Here is a 15,501-nt window from a genome sequence, read left to right as displayed (position 1 = left end):
GACATGCCATCATGGACGTGTGGGCATGGCGCAGTGACGCTGCGAAGGCGAATCATGGGCGCAAAATTTTTCGCAGACGACGCCATTCACGCGCCCAGACGCCCCCGGAGCCTCTTCACACGGATTTGCCGCTAGTCGCTTAGCTGCGGTACGTGAGAGACACCTCAGCCAGCGCTCAGAGATTTTTGCCTCTAGCAGTTAACTGCAAAGCGCGTTCCCAGCCAAGGAACCCAGCTGGCCGCGTGATGGATCTGCCTTGATCACTGGCGACCGTGGGCCCCGTCAATGCGGAGGACCAAGAGACGCAGTGACAAAGGTATATTATTCCTGCCCAGGTAGGTGCTCGCATTCCTTCCTCACTTCACATATACAACAACACGCCACCACTGCTACGGACCTGCTATCAACCCACCTGTCTCGTGTCGCTACTGCACACCACACTCTACACGTTCTCACATACAACGCCACATCACAACACACTCGAAATGTCTTCACGATACTCCGTCTGTGAACCACACCCGTCCGTTCCCCGATCGGGAGGCTACATCATGGGCGGACGTGGCGGCGCTGGCAACTACCACCGCTACAAGGCTGAGGATCTCACTTCTGGCCACAACGCCACTGGCCCAGCGTCGCGCATTTCTCTCACTCGTCCTTTCAAGCGCACAATGACCACCGGCCGCGGAGGCATGGGCAACACCATCACCGAAACTGAAGAGAACATCTTCCAATTCGACGAGGAGATGCTCAAGGCTCGCGAGACTGCCGCCACTCCAGTCTATCGCATCGGCCGTGGAGGCGCAGGCAACACCGTTCAAGACGACCGCGTCTCATCTTCATCCCTCCGCAAGAACTCGACCAGCTCTTCGGCAAGCGATTCCTCCGACCGACCTGCCAACACCCGACGCGAGTCCGGCATGTTCTCCTCCATCTTCAGCCGACGCTCATCGTAGGCCAAGCACGCTCCGTTTTAGGACGCTGCAATGTCTCACAGCCGCCTCGATCGATCAGCAAGTGCTGCTGATCGTTCGGTGATTTCCTCTTCTTGGCTGTGCAGACCGATCTCTCTTACGACCTTTTTACGAACGACAACTACCTTTTTTAAGCGAGCTGGTTCTTGATTCTCGCATCATTTCGCATGATCAAAAAGCGACGGCGCTGGCGGCGACTGATTCTCCTTTCATGGAGAGAGCTTTGACTCTCACCAACTTTCTACCCGGTCGGGCACATTTTCAAACCCCCTTTGGCTATGCATAGCTGCCCGACAACCCCCTCGAAATCGGCAGCAAACAACCATAAAAGCATCACGGCGTTCTTGTATTTGGAGGAAACCTTGCCTGGCATGGCATTGGGAAACCACGAAAAAGTTTTGTTGATATTGGGTTGATTTTCCTGTCTGCTTTGTACTTTACTATCTCATGTGTGACAACCGGCGAGAATGATACCCTGTTGTGTGTTTCTCTTTCTCGTGGCCGAGGGCGCCTGCTACGGCACAAATCGAAGGAAGAAGAAGTTATTTTGGTGGAGGTGGAGAATGGAAGGAATGTTGTATTACGTACAAACATTGAATCGAAAGATCGATCCTGAACACTTTTACTTTCCAGCTTTCCAGCTGTCCTGTCCTTCCCGTTCTGTTCTTGCTCCGTTTGGCATGATCCCTCAACTGCATAAAATTGACTCAACTTTACTCCTCGAAGCCAATGCCTGCATCACGTCGCACATCACCCCTCACCTGCATTATTACTATGCATCCTCCCCTCATCATGAAGTCGTTGACTAAGACATCCACATTCCAGATCCATCCCGTCTCTCAACACCCTGTCTTCCGTCCTCTCTTCTGCCGTCCATTTATCCTCCGCAGGATCCAAATCTCCAATCATATATCCCGCAAGACGCCATTGCGCGATCTCGAACGAGACTCGAATAGAACAAATCCCATCATCTTCAATGGATTCTTTATCTTCTGCTAGAACCAGAAGTACCGTCTCATCTCGTAATGACCTCTCGTCCATGATTACGAAGGAAGTGTAATCTATATCTGATTCTGTTTCCTGACGTAATTTGAAAAGTAGTCGTTGGCATTCTGCTGGGGTTTTGTTTTTGAAGGGTGAGTCTGGAGAGGTTATTGTTCGGTTTTGTTCGTCTTCCATGTCGCCGATTTCGGTTTCGGTGGTGTAGGTTTCTGTTATGCTGTCAATGAGTACGAAATGACAGAGGAGTTGGTTGTGGTAGTCTTGGTTTGAGGTGATGAAGTGGTCTATGACCTGTTGTTTGTGAGTTGTATTTCGAGATGGAGTGGGTGAGGGAGGGAATGAGTTTTTACTGAGGAAGGTATGTCTGCTGCGCAGCAGATTGGGCAGAGGCGCCCTGGTTCCGTATCATTGCTGGCGTGCTCATTCGAAGAAGCCATTTTTGAGTCGCAATTGCAATGGCAATGGAATCGCGATAGTCGTGAACTACATTGACTTTGTATAAGCTGCTCCTAGGACGCTCTTGGCAGTTTCGTTGCCTGATTTCGCCACTGCCATCGCTCTTGGCCATACGCTGCCTGACAGTTCACGGGAGTATTTGTCTAGCTTGGACCTACGCTCCAACCATGTCGCTCTTGATAGCCACGATATGAAATGACATCGCGCTTGTCCTGGCCTCGTGGCGGAAAGCAAAATAGAACCGTGCCGCAAATTATGCGCTTTCAAAACTGCGTGCCTTGCTAGAGGAAATACAGCATCTCTTTGCTCCTTGTACCTCTACGTTCCGCATCGATTTGTAGGCACTCCAACTTTCCAAGAGACACAGGTCAAGAATCAAGGTCGTGAGAAACATGCAAATCTCATTCTCTCCGGGACTCCATCTTGCTGCCCAGAGGTAGGCCGGCCTCGGATCCTCATTCTTGTTCCCGACAGAATCTGAGGCAAGTCGGAGAATTCACCTTTGCATGTAAGGACGTGGTTTCTGCTGGTGGGGCTCAAGCGTCGTCTACTGAACTCGACTTCGTCCAGACCACCGTGGCACGCGCGGACGACTTCATTTCCGGGCCCGGAACTTGTTTGTCGCTGTCGCTGCAGCATTGGCATGATGGTTTGAATTCGGCACAGTTCTGTGGTTGGTCCACAATTCAATTCTGCATTTTCTCTGGACGCCAGTCGTCATGGAGCAATATATGCACTCCACATTGATGTGGGCGCATTGCAGGCAGGCAGCAGGAAAGTGCGCTCGCATTCGCTCTGTCCAATGGCTGCAACGCGCCAGCCAATCGTAAAAGAGAAAAGTGCTTTCGTATTGCGTATTCGCCGTATTCTCGATTGAGGTGAGTTCGATGCGACCGACTCGCTTGGCTCATGCACTGAAGGCCAAAGGCCTCGTCAGCAAACAGACGCACCAGGGGGGAACCACGCAGGCACAGCACAATAATCAATAGGAGAGCATGTGAGGGAGAAAGTGGTTTGATGATCCTCGGCATCGGCCCGTCAAACAGGGCTGAAGAGAGGCGCGCTCGCGCACATGGTGCAGCGACATCATCGTCAGCAGGCAGGAAATAGAACACGTTCGCCTTTCTGCACCTGCTCAGCACATCCGCGCCATATTCTCATCCTCGCTTCCAGTAGTGACGCTATCAGCTTAGCAAACCGGTTTCTTTATTTCCAGCCCGTTCCTGCTACGCACGAAGTCATCGCCGAACGGGGGTGAAGCTGTCGCCGACCACCGAGAACGCCAGCTAGCCATCCCAGCCAGCTTTACGGGCCACAGCTTTGTTGACATCTGATCCGCCGCATGCCGAATATTATGGGCGCACAACGAGCCAGAGTCATATGAATAGTCAGCAGTGTACACGCCCTGCAATCTCTTCCATGTGCACCGGATTATGGCTGGAATAGAGCAGATCATTGTGCACTCCAAGGTACGGTAGCAGCAACAGAGTTCGGCATGCTCGACGTGAGCTGACGTTCGTTTCTGCCTTAGAGCTACGTCGTACGCTGGATTCAGGTACCGGAGCAACATTCGATCTCGTGGTCCATACAACCCAACAAAAAGAGCATCAACTTCGGCATCTTCAAGCACCCAGGCACACGAAATGGCAGCCTACCGAGCGAGGAGATCGTCGAGAACAATGCGAAGGACATCCCAACTACACCCGCCCTCGATGGAGTAGAGAGGCCGAAGCAGGTGCCGCGCCGCCCTTCAGTCACAGAGGGCAAGGGGGACGTGGTGGAAAAGCTGCACAATGTGGGAATCAAGTCTGTGGCATGGGCTGGAAGATGTGAGGCGGACAAAGTAGCCATGGGCCGCTACGACGTGCCAGGCGGAGAAGGAGGAGCATATGGCCTGGTTTTCGACAACACTTTCTCGAAACAGACATCGAAGCAGGTCACGCTCGTGCTCATGACCCATCCTACCAACTCGCCGCCGAAGTCAGGACACCACCTCCACTATTCGCAGGCGTTTTCAAGCAACAGCGGTAATACCGTCAGTGGCAAGAGCAGCAGTCCTTCACTAAGACCCGCGAACGATTCGAGCGACTCTCTGGCATCAAATCTGCATCGTGCAGTGTTGGAAGATCCGAGACCACATTCGAAAGGCGGAGTAGAGACAAAGGGCATCGAGGGAACCACATTCTACACCGGCACACTTTACAAGAAGAGGCGAAAGAAGGGTCAGGGATATGCCAAGCGATTCTTCTCGCTGGACTTCACAAGCTCGACGCTTTCATACTATAGAAATCGGCATTCTTCTGCGCTGCGTGGTGCGGTGCCTCTCTCACTGTGCGCAGTCGGCGTGGATGAGAACACAAAGGAGTTCTCAGTCGACTCTGGTGCAGAAGTATGGCATCTCAAGGCGCTGAACAAAAAGGACTACGAGGGTTGGAGGGATGCCTTGGATCGAGCATCGCGTACAGCAGTGACGACTCCAGGTCCAGGGACGCCATTGAAGAACTTCAAAGACCTCCCGATGCCAAGGAGTCCCAATCCTGAAGAGGAACGCGAGTGGGCACGCGTGGAGCAATTGGTTAGCAAGGTGTCTGGTACACGCGATGCCGTCAGAGGTTTGGCGAAGGACACCGATCCGAAATACACATCTGGATCCGGAGGTAATGGCCTTGGATTGACCACATCTGCCAGTAGTAGCAACAACGGCAGTCCTTTGTCATACGACTCGGCCAACCAATACTTCCCTGAGGTTGACGAGAAGAGAGACAGCAAGCGGCCATTCTGGAAGCGACAATCAAGCGTAGAGCGCAACTCAACTGCTCTGTTCCGCAGAAGCGTATCCGCGCAGCTGGCGGTACCATCGCCCAGCACAGCAGGAGCCAGCTCCCCTCAGCCAGGTGGCTTGAGTGTACGAAAGCGTCCGAGTGGACAGAATCTCGAAGCCTCGAATCAAATGGCAGATGCTGATGTCCACGAACGTTGCATAGCGCTTCTTCAGGATCTGAACAAAGTCGTGTCAGAGTTCTCCGACTTGATCGCGCAAAGCAAGACGCGAAGGCAGCCGCCAGTGCCAACAGCAAACTCAAGACTGTCACTGGATTCGATCGATGATCAAGAGTTCTTTGACGCGACCGATGGAGGCGAGAACCCGTCACAGCTGCTTAACATACGGCGTTCCAGCGATCTCACTAAACAGAACGAGGAAGAGGATCTTTTCGATGATCGTTCCGAGGCAGATTCTGACACTAGTAGTGATGCTGGTGAACGACCTGCGGGATCGGTACTTTTTTCCGCGGCAGGAAAGAGCGCAGAGTCAGCATTGTATCCGAAAGTACCGGACAAGCTGCCACCGTTGCCGTTACCGCGGGTCAAGCGACGAACCACTGTTACTGGACCGAAGCAGCCCCCTCCGAGCATCATTGGATTCTTGAGGAAGAATGCAGGCAAGGATCTCAGTCAAGTCGCTATGCCCGTCACAGCCAATGAGCCGACTTCTCTGCTTCAGCGTTTGGCCGAGAGTGTTGAATATTCTCAGCTGCTCGATGCAGCAGCAGGAGCCAGCACGCCCACGGAGCGCTTGATGTACGTTTCGGCATTCGCGGTATCATTCTTCTCCTACAATCGTGTAAAAGAGCGGGCACTACGCAAGCCGTTCAACCCCATGCTTGGAGAAACATTCGAACTTGTACGAGAAGACTTGGGTTTCCGCTTCGTTGCCGAGAAAGTCAGCCATCATCCTGTTCGCATGGCGTGCCAGGCCGAAAGCCTCGCGAATGGAGGCTGGTGCTACGCACAGTCGCCAAAGCCGGAGCAGAAATTCTGGGGCAAGTCAGTCGAACTCAACAACGATGGCAGAGCACGAGTGGTGCTGCATGCTTCCGGCGAGAGGTTCTCGTGGAATCAAGCAACGTGCTTCTTGCGCAACGTTATCGCCGGCGAGAAGTATGTCGAGCCAGTGCAAACGATGACTATCCAAAGCGAGACCAATGGTATGCGTGCTGTGGTGTCCTTCAAGGCAGGCGGCATGTTTTCCGGACGCAGCGAGGATGTCACCGTTCAGATTTTCGAAGGCGAAACCCCAACCGGCGTGGAGCTTGTAGGAAAGTGGACCGACAGCCTGAAGCGAACAGACACAGACGAGACGATCTTCAAAGTCGGCTCTTTGGTGCCTAACGCAGCCAAGGTCTATGGATACACCAGCTTCGCAGCAGCTCTCAACGAGATTACCGAAGTCGAGGCCAATCACTTGCCGCCGACCGATTCTCGTCTTCGACCAGATCAGCAGGCACTGGAAGCTGGAGACGTGGACAAGGCCGAAGGATTGAAGGCACGTCTGGAAGAGAGGCAACGCGCTCGGAGGAAGGTTTTGGAAAGTCATGGACAGACATGGAAGCCACAATTCTTCGAGAAAGTCGCCAATGTCGACGGCGACGAGGAAGTGTGGATGTTGAAACAAACTGGAGGATATTGGGATAAGCGGGCTGCTGGTGATTGGAGTGGCGTACAGGAGGTGTTTGAGACGTGAGCCGGGTGCCGCGTTGACCTTTTTGGAGGAGATACCCGACTATGTGTGTACGATATATGTGGTACTACGAGAGCGCAGACATGGTTACTGTGTTCGATAGCATGAGCGAGAAAGTGATTCGATGGATTACCGACACTCTGCCTATATTGTGCTTCGTCCAATCTGAGTGGCTTGAACAAGTTCGTGCTGTGCTTGCTACCCTCATAGCATCGGAATAACGTGCCATCTCGCGTTGTCTGTGTGCATTGTGCAATGTGTGGTTGGCGACGCAATTGCCCAAGTCAAAAGCCAGACGAGTGGAGCACCGAGCCATTGGCCGTCATTGTGGCTTGAAGCTTGAGGCGCTGCTCCACTTCTCCTTCTCTTCATCAGCATATCAGTATTCCATTTCCACTCTCACTTGATATAAGTCGAATAACGTCCCGGATTGGAATGCTGTCACCGCGTAGAGGCCTCCGTCGGCTGGTCATCTTCGGATCGCTCATCTTCCTCGGGCCAACCATTTTCGCCAAAGTCTACTCATCGTGGAGCGAAATCTCCATCAGCAACGCCAAACGCAAACTGGAATTCGAACGGCTGGAACTTGAGCGGAAACGTCTTCAGGCTCCCGACGCACCCGACAGCGTGCCGAAGGAACGCAGGTGAATAGGTGCAGGTGAAGTCGCAGTCAGCTGTTGCCTGCTGCCTGGGTGCCTGAAAGTGAACCACAGCGCCACACAGCGCCCGCGAACTTTCGCCGACCCTACTTATCGATACCAACTCGTCACTCTCGCTGCCACTTGCCGCTAGCCACTTAGTCACGCGATTCGCTCTCCGCCTGTACAACAACCTCCGCCCTTACCTTCCCTCACCATCACCACCGACGCGACCTGCGACACACCTGCGGCCACTCGCCGACGGTCGCCAAAATGCTGAAAATATGGAGCATGAAGCAGCAGCAGCAGAAGAGCGAGGCTGCTGCTGGCGGGGCGAAGAAGAAGAAGGTGACAGCAGCGCAACTGCGCGTACAGAAAGGTCAGTCATACCATACCTCTCCACAGCGACGGCAACGACGTGCGTACTGACTCACATTTCCAGATCTGTCGGAACTTTCCCTCGGCTCCACGATGAAGACGCATTTCCCGAACCCTGACGACATCCTCAACTTCACACTCACACTCACACCCGACGAAGGCCTGTACAAAGGCGGTGTTTTCAACTTCTCCTTCGCAATCAGCCAGAATTTCCCACACGAGCCACCGAAAGTCAAATGCAAAGAGAAGATCTACCATCCGAACATCGATCTTGAGGGCAACGTCTGCCTGAACATCCTCCGAGAAGACTGGAAACCAGTTCTCAATCTGAACGCGGTCATAGTGGGGCTACAGTTCTTGTTCTTGGAGCCGAACGCCAGTGACCCGCTGAACAAGGACGCCGCGAACGACCTCATGAGCGACCGGGACCGATTCAAGAGGAATGTCAGGAGTGCGATGGCGGGAGGAAGTGTGAAGGGCGAGGCGTTCGATCGGGTCATGAAGTGAGAGACAAGACGTACACATCGGACCTGCATATTCAAGCAGCTTCACAAGCATCAAGAGTATCGGACGGGAGAAGGCCGGACTGGCACGGTGAGGGCGGGGAGCCCAAGGAGCGGCACAGGCAGTATTACTGGCCGAGCAGAAGGAGAGAAACTTCACCAGGTCGACGTACAGTGCATTTTCCAGCGTCAAAGATTTGCTTCAGTCTGACCGAGATACCATAGGAGTAGTCGGGTGCGGGACAGGGTACATCATACATAGAGGACCTGCATGAGGCACCGAGATACACCTAGTCGTTACATTGTTTTTGTCGCTGGTATTGATCATCGACTTGTCGACATTCGGAATTTAGATGATTCTGTATTAAGTTCACAGCGTGACCCTCAACGAAGCAAAGCCAGTCAAGTGGGCGCAGCACATTCATATCAAATAGCAGGCCTCTTGATCTCGGGATTCATGTGCTTGCACGCTACGTTACTTTTGGCATATCGCTAATACTCCCAGCATTCTTATTACTTTCGCATTGCGCAGACTTTGCTAGACTCAACCAACAATAACCCGTCATTCCTCCCTTACAAGTCCTTAAAGGCCCTCAAAGAATACAAATGCTTATCCGTCGTCTCCAGCACCTCCAACTTAGCACCCACAGCAACTTTGCCCTCATTCTTCGGAATACACATCATACCAAAGCAAGGCTTATACTTCGCCGGCCCACCCTCATCCACTCTTCGAAATTTCATCAGCGTATCCCACGGCTGCTTGGGATTCTTCTCTGCCGTATCGGGATTCACATTGGGAACCTGACATCTCGCGCATCGCGCCACGACGTCGAGATCGAGTTTATAGAGTGCTTCTTCGTGAGGAAGAGAAGTGGAAATTCGGATCCGTTTCCAGGTATCTTCTTCCCAAGGGTGGTCATCACGGCCGCGAATGATGATGTTGGGCCGGAAACGTTCGATTGTGAGAGTTTCTGGGGAACCTTGGGGGATATTGAGACGTTTGTTGAGGTCTTTGATGGAGGCTTCGCTGGCGATCTGGAGGGACATGACGTCTGCGAAGTGATGCGGGACATCTTTGCCGTAGAGTTCTGGTTTGCCGTTTATGGCCACGAGGCGGTGCGTGGGACCTTTGTAGACGAGACAGACGGGTTTGTCGAAGAATTTGGAGAAGAGGGAGTTGATTTCTTCACTGTAGATGTAGCCGTCTGTGTTTTGTTCCCAGATTTCGACGGTTTCGAGGGTGGTGTTGGAGTCTAGCCAGGATTGGGTTGGGAAGGCGGGAATGGTGACTCGGCCTTCGGTGTTGTGGATGCTGATGTCGAGCATTTGTTGGCCTTGGAATTCGCCTTCGCCGTCGCTGATTGCGGTGTCGATGAGGGTCATGGAAGGGTCGCCGCGGATTGTGAGGAATTTTCGGGTGGCCTTGTCGATGAACATCCAGTTACGGTCCAGCGTGAGGCCAGATTTTCGCAAACGTGTTGAGTCAACCTCGAAGCCGCGGCACGACTTGATGGGGTAGACACGAAGCGACGTGATAGTTGTGGGTGGCGGAATTGGTGGTCTATTCGGATCTGCTTTTGCATCGCCTCCAGCGCCAATGCCATAATGCCCGTCTCTGTTAGTCACGTCGGAGCCAATGGAGTTGGCGTATACGACGACTGTAATGATGCCGACCACACAGGCAATGAGCAGGTAGCCGGAAAGACCCCAGTCCAGGTCTTGGTAGTTCATGAATTTAGGATGGTTATACCATGCTTTCGCTGCCCGTGGCATCCCCAGAATGGACTTGACGACATAGACTACCTTATCCATGGTGATGTCCTTAATTTGTGATCTTGTTTCTTCCTCGTCGAGCGGCCTTCGAGTCGAGATATACCAGCGTTAAAGTGGATCCACAGCCCCAAGACAGCTTTCCTGATCCGGTACCTGCTAGCGAGCAGCGAGATGACAGAGACTTGTCGACTTCAGGGCGTCAGCTACTGCGAGCCAATTCAGCGACGGTGCTATACTCCAACGAAAAATCCTGCTGCAAAAGGCAGATTTTCCAGCAGGTGGCAGGGCGGAGTAGATGTCTGGATGTCATTGCAAGCGGAGAAAGCATTGGAGTCTGGAGTGCCAAGGCCGCCTGAAATGCCGTCATCCCTGGCAACAGATCTCCTCAAATCTTTTGATCGCCGTGTTGCCGCTCATCCTGTACGCTCTCATCGCTTGGAATGAAAACAAACTGAGAGTCAAGGCAGTGAGTCTACAAAGAGCATATGCAGCCTTCATGTCCACGGGCAAGTCCGCCCCCACGGCTTTTCATCGGCCGACAATGACCTCAACGGAAAGTATTCTACTGACGATCTACCACTTCATATCTCTTCGGCTACATTTCACATAACAATATACTTAACTTGAACGTAACTCAGCAGAATGCCTGACAAAGACGCTTCCACACCAAGGGTCTTCCTGATCCGCCATGGACAAACAGAATGGAGCATGTCTGGGCAACACACAGGCAAAACAGACATCCCGATGACAGCAGAAGGTGAAGATCAAGTCCGAGGAACAGGGCGCATTGTCTACGGCGAAGGCAAACTGCTCGATCCCAAGAAAATCGCCAAAGTCCTCGTTTCGCCACGGACGAGAGCGATCAAGACGTACGAATTGCTTTCTGGACAAACTGAAGGTTACGAAATTCGAGAAGAGATTGCGGAGTGGGATTATGGGTAAGTCCCTATTGAACCACACCCGTTTTCTTGAGATGTAAAGCAAGGTTAACACGTATATCCCACCAAGTGACTACGAAGGCCTCACGCCCTCTCAAATCCGCACAAACCGCAAGTCCGAAGGCCTAGACATTGATCGATCGTGGGACATCTGGCGCGATGGCTGCGTAAACGGCGAATCACCCGAACAAGTTACAGCTCGATTAGATGCTGTCATTGCCGAGATCAAAGCCTTGCAAGCTCCGCATATGAAGGATGCGGAGCCGAAAGACGTCGTAATCGTCGCCCATGGGCATACGACTAGAGCGTTCGCGAGAAGGTGGTTGGGGTATGAGTTGTCGTTTCCGTTGAGTTTGATGATGGAGCCTGGTGGGGTGGGAGTGCTGAGCTATCAACATCATAATGTAGATGAGCCGGCGTTGTTGTTGGGAATTGGGTTTCCTTTACAGCAGTAGGAATCTCGGCAGGGACTGACAGCGAGGCTAAGTGCAGGAAAAAGATGTCGATCAGATCTTCAGCAATGTGGATATTTAACGCATATTTCTGGTTTCGAGCGCTGTCGACAACATTTAGCTTGACAATGAGAAACTACTCCCACTATCACTATATAAGCCACCCTACCTCTCTCATCCTATACAGCGGGAAGCCAACATATTTTCCTTCACTCCGCCGCCCTATACCCCACCCCCCAAGGAATCCTACTCCTCAACAACAGACTACTCGTTACAACACTCAAACTACTCCCCGCCATCGCCAGAGCCGCCCACGCAGGATCCAATCTCACATGGTCACCACTACTCGTTCTCACCGGATACAACACTCCCGCAGCAACTGGCAAAGCGATTAAATTATACACTGCCGCCCAGCAGAAATTCATTATGACTCTTCGAAACACAGCCCTGCTTAGACTCACGAGCGTCAACACCGCTCGAAGATCCGATTGCATGAGGATGAAAGAGGCAGACTGAATAGCAACGTCTGAGCCTGAAGCAACAGCGATACCAACGTCTGCTGCTGAAAGAGCGGGAGCGTCGTTGATGCCGTCGCCGACCATGGCGATAGTGACTTGGTTGTGTTTCTTTCCGAGGATCCGTTGAAGACCTCTTCTGTATTTGGGTCGCAGGGCACGTTGCAAATATTTGATCTTATCTGCCTTTTCGGTGGGAAGTACGCCTGCGATGATGTTGCTTGGAGAGATGCCGACTTTTTGGCCGATGGTTGCGGCGGTACTGGGGTTGTCGCCGGATAGCATCCAGACGTCGATTCCTTTGGTTTGTAGGGATTTGATGACTTGTGCTGCTTCGGGGCGTGGAGGATCGGATGCGGCGAAGATGCCTGCTAGATTCCATTGTTTTGTTGCTGGACGGCATGCGAAGAGGAGGATCGAGTTTCCTTGGGATTTCCAGGAGTGAAGAGTCGTTGAGATGGTGGATGTTATTGGTACGGAGTGGTCTTCGAGGAACACTTCATTGCCCACCAGAATCTCCATGGGAGCGTCTTCGTCACGAGCGGCTCTCATGAGGCCCTTGAGTCCACGACCGCCTACTTCTTCAATCTCGAGGGCTTCCACTGCGACCGCTTGATTTGAGTTTACGAACTCAACAGCAGCTCTCGCCAAAGGATGAGAGCTGTTCTCCTCCATACATCCAAGCATGCCAAGTACAGTAGCCCGATCCAGACCACAAGCATCTTCAAATACCTCACACTCCACAATCTTCGGCTCGATACCAAGCGTCAATGTTCCAGTCTTATCAAAGACAACAACATCCAGATTACTAGCCTCCTGAAATGCTTCACCTCCGCCTTTGACAAGGATCCCGTGCTTTGCCGCCAATCCACCGCCAACGAAGAGTGCTGTTGGCGCTGCTAAACCAAGGCCACATGGACAAGCGATGATGAACACGGCGATTGCGAATTGGAGGGACCAGAAGGGCCAGCCGCCGATATCAACGTCGAGATAATCGTCAGGTAGTGCTCCAGAGAGTCCCAATGTCAGCCAGATGACCCAAGTTAGGATTGCGATTGCGGTGATCACAGGAACAAAATATGCGGTGAGAAGATCTGCCACTCGCTCCACCGGTGCTCGTTTTCCTTGTCCTTCGCGAACGACTTGGATCAGAGAATCGAGAATGGACGAGCCGATGGGGTTAGTGACTTTGATGGCCAATGGTGAACCCTTGTTGATTGTTCCAGAGAAGATGATATCCCCTTGCTGTTTCTTAACCAAACGAGACTCACCCGTGAGACTCGACTCATCCATTCCCGCCAATTCGTTCAACAACGCTCCATCACAGGGAGGGCTTGCGCCATTTGGTATTCGAATCACATCTCCTGTGTCGATGAAGTCTACATCCACGGTTTCCGTCGTAGGTACATCGTCTTTGTCATCTTGAACCACGAGACTAGCCGTCGTAGGCCTCAAGTTTCCCAGAGCAGAGACTGCATCGCCTGCTTTGGCTTTCATAGTCGCTTCAGCAAGTCTACCGAGTAAGAGGAAAAATGTCAGAAATACAACCGAGTCGAAATACGATTGTCTGGAAGCGCCCTCTAAACTCGGCACATCCCTCACAGCGCTGACGATCAATTGTCCCACGGAGGCAAAATACGCGATCGTCGTCCCCAAACTAATCAGCATATTCATATTGCCAAAACGATAAAATCTTCTTCCGATAGGTACAGGACTTCCAGGTCTCCAAAGTGCCCAGAGATCTTTGAGCGTCTTTTCGTGAAAGTAATCTGCGGCGAAGAAGTAGACTGGATGGAGTTGCCATGATGAAGGTAGTCCATTCTGCTCGAGATACGCCATGTAAATTTCGCATGAGATATTTATAGCCGGAATATTGCTTCGGTACGAAGTTCATATACACGACTCCAATAACGAGGCTTGGGATTGCGATAATACCAGCCAGTATGGCACGCATTGTGATAGCGCGACGATCTCGGCGTAGCATTTGTCGTGAACGTTCCTCGATTGTTATTGGTTTGTGGATTGAGACCACGAAAGAGCGATCCAGAGCATTGAGTTCGCGTATGATTCGGCGAATTGAGAGACGTGGAACGTCCGGGATGTATGAGATCGTAATGAAAGGTTCCTCGAGCGTGGGTGGCTTCTTGATATCGACTCCCAGTCCTGACATTGTCTGGAGGACACGCTCCGGACATTGTGGACAGTGCATGCCGTAGACCTCCAGGTTGACCGTTCGAACCGTGGCACTCTCGCTGTCTGATGCAACAGCCTTGACCGTCCTTTGCTCAATAGCTTTCAACTCAACAAGCTGAACATCATACCCAGCATCCTCCAAAGCGCCAAGAAGTTCTTTCGTCGTCGTCTCTGCCTCATTTGATCTGAACGAGACCGTCGCACTGCGACTGACAAGAGATACATCAGCTCTCCGCACAGCCGGAATAGCCTGTAGCGCATTTGTGACAGTGCTAACACAAGCACTACAAGTCATGCCATCAATCGAGATCAGAGCCGAGAAGTCTTTTGGAGCATCTTCCGAGCCGCTCACAACGACAGACAACGAGCTGTTCTTCCATTTCACCGATCCTTGATGTGCTGCGCACATCTGGCAATTGGCGAGATGCATTAGGCGCGTGTTGTCGTGCACTTCTTCCTTTCGTTCTGGGTCCCATTGTTGAACGGCTTGTGCTAGTGAAATGCCCAGCTGTGATGGCTTGTGAATGTGCTCATTCGAAGCAGAATCGAGAATGATACCGAAAACATCGTAGCCATTGGACCGGAGTAAATCGCGGATCGTTGTGACCAAGATCTGGCAGCTATGATCGACAGTGACGATGTGGTTTACGATGGAGATACACCTGATCACTGGCGCTGGCTTCAATCCGTCCATCAAAGATGTGATGTGAGTTATGCAGGTCGGGCAATGCAGATTCGGGATTATGAATGAGGTTTCCAGAATTTGGTCTTCCTGCGTTGCAGATGCCGTTGCCATGTTGTGTGGAGGTAAGGACAACCGCCACGGCGCTGTCTGTATACCTCAGCATCCATTATTGACATTTTCAAGAAGGGAAAGACAGCGCCACGTGTTGTAGAATAAAGGTCCCTGTCACCGCTAGGAGCACGAGTCCCCCGGCCGAAAGTCTACAGGGCGATTACGCGTCCTCGGGCATTTGAGATGCCTATATTTCCGACTGTTTAGCGACTAAAGTATAGCTTTCTGCAAATCATTGCGCCCAGCTCCTGCAATGAAGGAATGTCCTGGTTCAATCCTGTCCAGCTCTGCCAATTCGACAACTCCATCCAGAATGCCGCATTCCAAGATTTCCGCTAAAGATGCTTTTTGCCAATCTGTGGAAGAA

The 15,501-nt window shown here is 52.2% G+C and overlaps 7 protein-coding genes across 7 annotated transcripts; 4 read left to right on the top strand and 3 right to left on the bottom strand.

Annotated features, from left to right (window-relative positions):
• Window positions 1-548: 548 nt before the first annotated feature.
• On the top strand, window positions 549-953 carry RHO25_008343 (uncharacterized protein; the record flags this gene model as incomplete). Its single annotated transcript, XM_065603052.1, has 1 exon — window positions 549-953. One exon carries the CDS (start codon window positions 549-551, stop codon window positions 951-953), a length of 405 nt encoding a protein of 134 aa, XP_065459124.1.
• Window positions 954-3,862: 2,909 nt separating this feature from the next.
• RHO25_008342 (uncharacterized protein) lies at window positions 3,863-6,951 on the top strand (the record flags this gene model as incomplete). The annotated part of the gene is made up of 2 exons (XM_023600474.2): window positions 3,863-3,898; window positions 3,961-6,951. 2 exons carry the CDS (start codon window positions 3,863-3,865, stop codon window positions 6,949-6,951), a joined length of 3,027 nt encoding a protein of 1,008 aa, XP_023449578.1.
• Window positions 6,952-7,859: 908 nt separating this feature from the next.
• On the top strand, window positions 7,860-8,471 carry UBC12 (NEDD8-conjugating protein ubc12; the record flags this gene model as incomplete). Its single annotated transcript, XM_023600473.2, has 2 exons — window positions 7,860-7,965; window positions 8,029-8,471. The coding sequence occupies 2 exons, from the start codon at window positions 7,860-7,862 to the stop codon at window positions 8,469-8,471; spliced, it is 549 nt and encodes a 182-aa protein (XP_023449470.1).
• A 569-nt stretch (window positions 8,472-9,040) lies between these two features.
• RHO25_008340 (uncharacterized protein) lies at window positions 9,041-10,279 on the bottom strand (the record flags this gene model as incomplete). Its single annotated transcript, XM_023600472.2, has 1 exon — window positions 9,041-10,279. One exon carries the CDS (start codon window positions 10,277-10,279, stop codon window positions 9,041-9,043), a length of 1,239 nt encoding a protein of 412 aa, XP_023448916.1.
• Window positions 10,280-10,882: 603 nt separating this feature from the next.
• RHO25_008339 (uncharacterized protein) lies at window positions 10,883-11,633 on the top strand (the record flags this gene model as incomplete). Its single annotated transcript, XM_023600471.2, has 2 exons — window positions 10,883-11,178; window positions 11,249-11,633. 2 exons carry the CDS (start codon window positions 10,883-10,885, stop codon window positions 11,631-11,633), a joined length of 681 nt encoding a protein of 226 aa, XP_023448880.1.
• Window positions 11,634-11,839: 206 nt separating this feature from the next.
• On the bottom strand, window positions 11,840-13,642 carry RHO25_008338 (uncharacterized protein; the record flags this gene model as incomplete). The annotated part of the gene is made up of 1 exon (XM_065603051.1): window positions 11,840-13,642. The coding sequence occupies one exon, from the start codon at window positions 13,640-13,642 to the stop codon at window positions 11,840-11,842; it is 1,803 nt and encodes a 600-aa protein (XP_065459123.1).
• A 160-nt stretch (window positions 13,643-13,802) lies between these two features.
• RHO25_008337 (uncharacterized protein) lies at window positions 13,803-15,134 on the bottom strand (the record flags this gene model as incomplete). Its single annotated transcript, XM_065603050.1, has 1 exon — window positions 13,803-15,134. The coding sequence occupies one exon, from the start codon at window positions 15,132-15,134 to the stop codon at window positions 13,803-13,805; it is 1,332 nt and encodes a 443-aa protein (XP_065459122.1).
• Window positions 15,135-15,501: the final 367 nt, after the last annotated feature.

Source organism: Cercospora beticola, chromosome 5 (assembly GCF_033473495.1).
Source record: "Cercospora beticola chromosome 5, complete sequence".
Lineage (NCBI taxonomy): Eukaryota > Fungi > Ascomycota > Dothideomycetes > Mycosphaerellales > Mycosphaerellaceae > Cercospora > Cercospora beticola.
This window is presented reverse-complemented; position numbering and strand designations above follow the sequence as displayed.